The following is a 10,066-nucleotide window of genomic DNA, read 5'->3' on the forward strand; positions in this document are numbered from 1 at the left end:
TACCTATACCTACCTAATATAGTAGTAATACCTATACCTACCTAATATAGTAGTAATACCTATACCTACCTAATATAGTAGTAATACCTATACCTACCTAATATAGTAGTAATACCTATACCTACCTAATATAGTAGTAATACCTATACCTACCTAATATAGTAGTAATACCTATACCTACCTAATAGAGTAGTAATACCTATACCTACCTAATATAGTAGTAATACCTATACCTACCTAATATAGTAGTAATAACTATACCTACCTAATATAGTAGTAATACCTATACCTACCTAATATAATAACACCTATACCTACCTAATATAGTAGTAATACCTATACCTACCTAATATAGTAGTAATACCTATACCTACCTAATATAGTAGTAATACCTATACCTACCTAATATAGTAGTAATACCTATACCTACCTAATAGAGTAGTAATACCTATACCTACCTAATAGAGTAGTAATACCTATACCTACCTAATATAGTAGTAATACCTATACCTACCTAATATAATAACACCTATACCTACCTAATATAGTAGTAATACCTATACCTACCTAATATAGTAGTAATACCTATACCTACCTAATCTAGTAGTAATACTTATACCTACCTAATATAATAACACCTATACCTACCTAATATAGTAGTAATACCTATACCTACCTAATATAGTAGTAATACCTATACCTACCTAATCTAGTAGTAATACCTATACCTACCTAATATAATAACACCTATACCTACCTAATATAGTAGTAATACCTATACCTACCTAATATAGTAGTAATACCTATACCTACCTAATATAGTAGTAATACCTATACCTACCTAATATAGTAGTAATACCTATACCTACCTAATATAGTAGTAATACCTATACCTACCTAATATAGTAGTAATACCTATACCTACCTAATATAGTAGTAATACCTATACCTACCTAATATAATAACACCTATAACTACCTAATATAGTAGTAATACCTATACCTACCTAATATAATAACACCTATACCTACCTAATATAGTAGTAATACCTATACCTACCTAAGATAATAACACCTATACCTACCTAATATAGTAGTAATACCTATACCTACCTAATATAATAACACCTATACCTACCTAATATAGTAGTCATACCTATACCTACCTAATATAGTAGTAATACCTATACCTACCTAATATAGTAGTAATACCTATACCTACCTAATATAATAACACCTATACCTACCTAATATAGTAGTAATACCTATACCTACCTAATATAATAACACCTATACCTACTTAATATAGTAGTAATACCTATACCTACCTAATATAGTAGTAATACCTATATCTACCTAATATAGTAGTAATACCTATACCTACCTAATATAGTATTAATACCTATACCTACCTAATATAATAATACCTATACCTACCTAATATAATAACACCTATACCTACCTAATATAGTAGTAATAACTATACCTACCTAATATAGTAGTAATACCTATATCTACCTAATATAGTAGTAATACCTATACCTACCTAATAGAGTAGTAATACCTATACCTACCTAATATAGTAGTAATACCTATACCTACCTAATATAGTAGTAATACCTATACCTACCTAATATAGTAGTAATACCTATACCTACCTAATATAGTAGTAATACCTATACCTACCTAATATAGTAGTAATACCTATACCTACCTAATATAGTAGTAATACCTATACCTACCTAATATAGTAGTAATACCTATACCTACCTAATATAGTAGTAATACCTATACCTACCTAATATAGTAGTAATACCTATACCTACCTAATATAGTAGTAATACCTATACCTACCTAATCTAGTAGTAATACCTATACCTACCTAATATAATAACACCTATACCTACCTAATATAGTAGTAATACCTATACCTACCTAATATAGTAGTAATACCTATACCTACCTAATCTAGTAGTAATACCTATACCTACCTAATATAATAACACCTATACCTACCTAATATAGTAGTAATACCTATACCTACCTAATATAGTAGTAATACCTATACCTACCTAATATAGTAGTAATACCTATACCTACCTAATATAGTAGTAATACCTATACCTACCTAATATAGTAGTAATACCTATACCTACCTAATATAGTAGTAATACCTATACCTACCTAATATAGTAGTAATACCTATACCTACCTAATATAATAACACCTATAACTACCTAATATAGTAGTAATACCTATACCTACCTAATATAATAACACCTATACCTACCTAATATAGTAGTAATACCTATACCTACCTAAGATAATAACACCTATACCTACCTAATATAGTAGTAATACCTATACCTACCTAATATAATAACACCTATACCTACCTAATATAGTAGTCATACCTATACCTACCTAATATAGTAGTAATACCTATACCTACCTAATATAGTAGTAATACCTATACCTACCTAATATAATAACACCTATACCTACCTAATATAGTAGTAATACCTATACCTACCTAATATAATAACACCTATATTTACCTAATATAGTAGTAATACCTATACCTACCTAATATAGTAGTAATACCTATATCTACCTAATATAGTAGTAATACCTATACCTACCTAATATAGTATTAATACCTATACCTACCTAATATAATAATACCTATACCTACCTAATATAATAACACCTATACCTACCTAATATAGTAGTAATAACTATACCTACCTAATATAGTAGTAATACCTATATCTACCTAATATAGTAGTAATACCTATACCTACCTAATAGAGTAGTAATACCTATACCTACCTAATATAGTAGTAATACCTATACCTACCTAATATAGTAGTAATACCTATACCTACCTAATATAGTAGTAATACCTATACCTACCTAATATAGTAGTAATACCTATACCTACCTAATATAATAACACCTATACCTACCTAATATAGTAGTAATACCTATACCTACCTAATATAGTAGTAATACCTATACCTACCTAATATAGTAGTAATACCTATACCTACCTAATATAGTAGTAATACCTATACCTACCTAATATAATAACACCTATACCTACCTAATATAGTAGTAATACCTATACCTACCTAATATAATAACACCTATACCTACCTAATATAGTAGTAATACCTATACCTACCTAATATAATAACACCTATACCTACCTAATATAGTAGTAATACCTATACCTACCTAATATAATAACACCTATACCTACCTAATATAGTAGTAATACCTATACCTACCTAATATAATAGTAATACCTATACCTACCTAATATAATAACACCTATACCTACCTAATATAGTAGTAATACCTATACCTACCTAATATAGTAGTAATACCTATACCTACCTAATATAGTAGTAATACCTATACCTACCTAATATAGTAGTAATACCTATACCTACCTAATATAGTAGTAATACCTATACCTACCTAATATAGTAGTAATACCTATACCTACCTAATATAATAATACCTATACCTACCTAATATAGTAGTAATACCTATACCTACCTAATATAATAACAGAGGACAGCAACCATCTCAGGTCCCCACTTGGAGACCTAGCAGTAAGACCTAGCAGTAAGACCTGGCAGTAAGACCTGGCAGTAAGACCTAGCAGTAAGACCTGGCAGTAAGACCTGGCAGTAAGACCTAGCAGTAAGACCTAGCAGTAAGACCTGGCAGTAAGACCTGGCAGTAAGACCTGGCAGTAAGACCTAGCAGTAATACCTAGCAGTAAGACCTGGCAGTAAGACCTAGCAGTAATACCTAGCAGTAAGACCTGGCAGTAAGACCTGGCAGTAAGACCTAGCAGTAAGACCTGGCAGTAAGACCTAGCAGTAAGACCTGGCAGTAAGACCTGGCAGTAAGACCTAGCAGTAAGACCTAGCAGTAAGACCTAGCAGTAAGACCTGGCAGTAAGACCTGGCAGTAAGACCTGGCAGTAAGACCTGGCAGTAAGACCTAGCAGTAAGACCTAGCAGTAAGACCTGGCAGTAAGACCTGGCAGTAAGACCTGGCAGTAAGACCTGGCAGTAAGACCTAGCAGTAAGACCTGGCAGTAAGACCTAGTACGCAGGCGCCGGAAAGAGATGGCTGCCTCGCTTCGCGTTCCTTGGAAAATATGCAGTATTTTGTTTTTTTACGTGTTATTTCTTACATCGGTACCCCGGGTAATCTTAGGTTTCATTACATACAGTCGGGAGGAACTACTGAATATACGATTAACGTCAACTCATCATCGTTCCTACCAGGAATATGACTTTCCCGAAACGGATCCAGTGTCTTGCCTTCCACACAATACAATGGATCTGATCCCAGCCGGCGACCCTGTGCGTCGCCGAAAAAGGGGAAAACGTGGCGGTCTCGTGGTCAGGCTTCGGAGACGGGCACATCGCGCTCCACTCCCTAGCATACTACTCGCCAATGTCCAGTCTCTTGACAATAAGGTTGATGAAATCCGAGCACGGGTAGCATTCCAGAGAGACATCAGGGATTGCAACGTGCTCTGCTTCACGGAAACATGGCTAACTCAAGGGACGCTAACGGAGTCGGTGCAGCCAGCTGGTTTCTCCATGCATCGCGCCGACAGAAACAAACATCTTTCCGGTAAGAAGAGGGGCGGGGGGGTATGCCTTATGATTAACGAGAAGTGGTGTGATCATCATAACAACACACAAGAACTCAAGTCGTTCTGTTCACCTGATCTAGAACTCCTCACAATCAAATGTCGACCGCATTATCTACCAAGGGAATTCTCGTCAATCATAATCACAGCCGTATACATTCCCCCCCAAGCAGACACATCGATGGCCCTGAACGAACTTTATCTGACTCTTTGTAAACTGGAAACCACACACCCTGAGGCTGCATTCATCGTAGCTGGGGATTTTAACAAGGCTAATCTAAAAACAAAACTCCCTAAATTCTATCAGCATATCGATTGTGCTACCAGGGCTGGAAAAACACTAGACCATTGTTACACTAATTTCCGCGACGCTTATAAGGCCCTCCCCCGCCCCCCTTTCGGAAAAGCTGACCACGACTCCATTTTGTTGATTCCAGCCTACAAACAAAAACTCAAACAACAAGCTCCCGCGCTCAGGTCTGTTCAACGCTGGTCCGACCAATCTGAATCCACGCTTCAAGACTGCTTCGATCACGCAGATTGGAATATGTTCCGCATCGCGTCCAACAACAATATTGACGAATATGCTGATTCGGTGAGCGAGTTCATTAGGAAGTGCATTGACGATGTCGTACCCACAGCAACGATAAAAACATTCCCAAACCAGAAACCGTGGATTGACGGCAGCATTCGCGTGAAACTGAAAGCGCGAACCACTGCTTTTAACCAGGGCAAGGTGACCGGAAGCATGACCGAATACAAACAGTGTAGCTATTCTCTCCGCAAGGCAATCAAACAGGCTAAGTCTCAGTACAGAGACAAAATCGAGTCGAAATTCAACAGCTCAGACACAAGAGGTATGTGGCAGGGTCTACAGTCAATCACGGATTACAAAAAGAAAACCAGCCCCGTCGAGGACCAGGATGTCTTGCTCCCAGACAGGCTAAACAACTTTTTTGCCCGCTTTGAGGACAATACAGTGCCACTGACACGGCCCCCTACCAAAACCTGCGGGCTCTCCTTCACTGCAGCCGAGGTGAGTAAAACATTTAAACGTGTTAACCCTCGCAAGGCTGCAGGCCCAGACGGCATTCCCAGCCGCGTCCTCAGAGCATGCGCAGACCAGCTGGCTGGTGTGTTTACGGACATATTCAATCAATCCTTATCCCAGTCTGCTGTTCCCACATGCTTCAAGAGGGCCACCATTGTTCCTGTTCCCAAGAAAGCTAAGGTAACTGAGCTAAACGACTACCGCCCCGTAGCACTCACTTCCGTCATCATGAAGTGCTTTGAGAGACTAGTCAAGGACCATATCACCTCCACCCTACCGGACACCCTAGACCCACTCCAATTTGCTTACCGACCCAATAGGTCCACAGACGACGCAATCGCAACCACACTGCACACTGCCCTAACCCATCTGGACAAGAGGAATACCCATGTGAGAATGCTGTTCATCGATTACAGCTCAGCATTTAACACCATAGTACCCTCCAAACTCGTCATCAAGCTCGAGACCCTGGGTCTCGACCCCGCCCTGTGCAACTGGGTCCTGGACTTCCTGACGGGCCGCCCCCAGGTGGTGAGGGTAGGTAACAACATCTCCACCCCGCTGATCCTCAACACTGGGGCCCCACAAGGGTGCGTTCTGAGCCCTCTCCTGTACTCCCTGTTCACCCACGACTGCGTGGCCATGCACGCCTCCAACTCAATCATCAAGTTTGCGGATGACACTACAGTGGTAGGCTTGATCACCAACAACGACGAGACGGCCTACAGGGAGGAGGTGAGGGCCCTCGGAGTGTGGTGTCAGGAAAATAACCTCATACTCACTGTCAACAAAACAAAGGAGATGATTGTGGACTTCAGGAAACAGCAGAGGGAGCACCCCCCTATCCACATCGACGGGTCAGTAGTGGAGAAGGTGGAAAGTTTTAAGTTCCTCGGTGTACACATCACGGACAAACTGAACTGGTCCACACACACAGACAGCGTTGTGAAGAAGGCGCAGCAGCGCCTCTTCAACCTCAGGAGGCTGAAGAAATTCGGCTTGTCACCAAAAGCACTCACAAACTTCTACAGATGCACAATCGAGAGCATCCTGTCGGGCTGTATCACCGCCTGGTACGGCAACTGCTCCGCCCACAACCGTAAGGCTCTCCAGAGGGTAGTGAGGTCTGCAGAACGCATCACCAGGGGCAAACTACCTGCCCTCCAGGACACCTACACCACCCGATGTCACAGGAAGGCCATAAAGATCATCAAGGACAACAACCACCCAAGCCACTGCCTGTTCACCCCGCTATCATCCAGAAGGCGAGGTCAGTACAGGTGCATCAAAGCAGGGACCGAGAGACTGAAAAACAGCTTCTATCTCAAGGCCATCAGACTGTTAAACAGCCACCACTAACATTTAGCGGCCGCTGCCAACATACTGACTCAACTCCAGCCACTTTAAAAATGGGAATTGATGGAAATTATGTAAAAATGTACCACTAGCCACTTTAAGCAATGCCACTTAATACAATGTTTACATACCCTACATTACCCATCTCATATGTATATATACTGTACTCTATATCATCTACTGCATCTTGCCATCTTTATGCAATACATGTACCACTAGCCACTTTAAACTATGCCACTTTATGTTTACATACCCTACAGTACTCATCTCATATGTATATACCGTACTCTATACCATCTACTGCATCTGCCATGCCGTTCTGTACCACCACTCATCCATATATCTTTATGTACATATTCTTTATCCCTTACACTTGTGTGTGTGTGTAAGGTAGTAGTGTGGAATTGTTAGGTTAGATTACTGTTGGTTACTACTGCATTGTCGGAACTAGAAGCACAAGCATTTCGCTACACTCGCATTAACATCTGCTAACCATGTGTATGTGACTAATAAAATTTGATTTGATTTGATTTGATTAAGACCTAGCAGTAAGACCTAGCAGTAAGACCTGACAGTAAGACCTAGCAGTAAGACCTGGCAGTAAGACCTAGCAGTAAGACTTAGCAGTAAGACCTGGCAGTAAGACCTAGCAGTAAGACCTGGCAGTAAGACATAGCAGTAAGACCTAGCAGTAAGACCTAGCAGTAAGACCTGGCAGTAAGACCTAGCAGTAAGACCTAGCAGTAAGACCTAGCATTAAGACCTAGCAGTAAGACCTGGCAGTAAGACCTAGCAGTAAGACCTAGCAGTAAGACCTAGCAGTAAGACCTAGCAGTAAGACCTAGCAGTAAGACCTGGCAGTAAGACCTAGCAGTAAGACCTAGCCGTAAGACCTAGCAGTAAGACCTGACAGTAAGACCTAGCAGTAAGACCTAGCAGTAAGCCCTAGCAGTAAGACCTGGCAGTAAGACCTAGCAGTAAGACCTAGCAGTAAGACCTAGCATTAAGACCTAGCAGTAAGACCTAGCAGTAAGACCTAGCAGTAAGACCTGGCAGTAAGACCTAGCAGTAAGACCTGGCAGTAAGACATAGCAGTAAGACCTAGCAGTAAGACCTAGCAGTAAGACCTAGCAGTAAGACCTAGCATTAAGACCTAGCAGTAAGACCCGGCAGTAAGACCTAGCAGTAAGACCTAGCAGTAAGACCTAGCAGTAAGACCTGGCAGTAAGACCTAGCAGTAAGACCTGGCAGTAAGACCTAGCAGTAAGACTTAGCAGTAAGACCTGGCAGTAAGACCTAGCAGTAAGACCTGGCAGTAAGACATAGCAGTAAGACCTAGCAGTAAGACCTAGCAGTAAGACCTGGCAGTAAGACCTAGCAGTAAGACCTAGCAGTAAGACCTAGCATTAAGACCTAGCAGTAAGACCTGGCAGTAAGACCTAGCAGTAAGACCTAGCAGTAAGACCTAGCAGTAAGAGCTAGCAGTAAGACCTAGCAGTAAGACCTGACGGTAAGACCTAGCAGTAAGACCTAGCAGTAAGCCCTAGCAGTAAGACCTGGCAGTAAGACCTAGCAGTAAGACCTAGCAGTAAGACCTAGCATTAAGACCTAGCAGTAAGACCTGGCAGTAAGACCTAGCAGTAAGACCTAGCAGTAAGACCTAGCAGTAAGACCTGGCAGTAAGACCTAGCAGTAAGACCTAGCAGTAAGCCCTGGCAGTAAGACCTAGCAGTAAGACCACTAAGAGGGAGCTATGCATTCTGTTTGCCAGCCTGTTAAGCCATATTGACTTTACCAAACAAACTCAAGCATTTTAGATAACAGGGACCATTTTTTGACTGGACCCAAATAGACCGAATTAGTTTCTTTGACATTACAGACCTCTTAACGGCATTTTCCTGATAAACGTCTCAAAGTAACGAGTGTGTGTGTGTGTGTGTGTGTGTGTGTGTGTGTGTGTGTGTGTGTGTGTGTGTGTGTGTGTGTGTGTGTGTGTGTGTGTGTGTGTGTGTGTGTGTGTGTGTGTGTGTGTGTGTGTGTGTGTGTGATGTAAGTTCAACTGTGGCAAAAGCAAACATTTTATTTTCTAATTGAGTCAGGCACGGAGACAGAGAGAGAGAGGGAGAGAAACAGAGAGAGAGAGATAGATAGATAGATAGATAGATAGATAGATAGATAGATAGATAGATAGATAGATAGATAGATAGATAGATAGATAGATAGATAGATAGATAGATAGATAGATCAATGGAGGGAGAGAAAGATAGGTGGATGGAGAGAGACATGGAGGGAGAGATAGAGAGAGATGGAGGTAGAGACAGTACCTCAAACCACTGTCCGTGTGACTGCATCTTGAGGACAACACAGGGGTCAGGTTTAGAAAGGGCATCTCGGTCTGAGATCCCTTGACAAGCCACTCTCAGCTCAACCTGTCATCAATCAGTCAATCCTTCAATCAATCAATTTGTCAATTAATCATTTTGTCAATCCATCAATCAATAAAGTGTGTATGAGCTACCTTGGTCAGACAGGAAGAGTTGCACAGGCCGAGGGTCGCCTCTGCAGACTCGTATATGTTACTCATGCTGGACACACACAGGGCCTGCAGACACACAAACACTTTAGTAGGAACACACACACACACACCTTAGGGAGAACACACCCTCCTAAACAAACCCCTCCGCTGTAACTACATGAGAAGATGCAGTGGTGCTGAGTAAGCAGTGAGCAGTTCTTATGTTCAAGGTCAAGACTCGCACACACAAACACATAGACACACAAACACACAGACACACAAACACACAAACATATACACACACACACACACACACACACACACCGTGCTGACTTACCAGAATAACAGAAACATCGCCTCATGTTTCAGTTTTCTGACCAACAGCAGCTCGAGGAGGCCTGTTCTACATTCGATTCTACATTCTATTCTACATTCTATTCTATATTCTATTCCATATTCTA

General features: G+C 40.7%; 1 protein-coding gene across 2 annotated transcripts in view; it reads right to left on the reverse strand.

The window, feature by feature from the left end:
• LOC139559186 (copine-4-like) overlaps positions 1–10,066 on the reverse strand; it is a 39,242-nt gene that overhangs the window by 27,251 nt on the left and 1,925 nt on the right. Inside the window, exons 1-3 of one of the 2 annotated variants that reach the window (XM_071374959.1) lie at positions 9,943–10,066; positions 9,609–9,692; positions 9,415–9,519 (exon numbers count right to left, since the gene is read on the reverse strand). The exon at positions 9,943–10,066 is cut by the window's right edge and continues 915 nt beyond it. In XM_071374959.1, coding sequence (XP_071231060.1) covers positions 9,415–9,519; positions 9,609–9,674 — 171 coding nt within the window. In that variant the 5' untranslated portion in view covers positions 9,675–9,692; positions 9,943–10,066. The remainder of the gene's footprint in view (positions 1–9,414; positions 9,520–9,608; positions 9,693–9,942) is intronic. The other variant, XM_071374958.1, reaches the window with a different exon arrangement.

This window comes from Salvelinus alpinus, chromosome 29 (assembly GCF_045679555.1).
Source record: "Salvelinus alpinus chromosome 29, SLU_Salpinus.1, whole genome shotgun sequence".
NCBI classification, from domain to species: domain Eukaryota; kingdom Metazoa; phylum Chordata; class Actinopteri; order Salmoniformes; family Salmonidae; genus Salvelinus; species Salvelinus alpinus.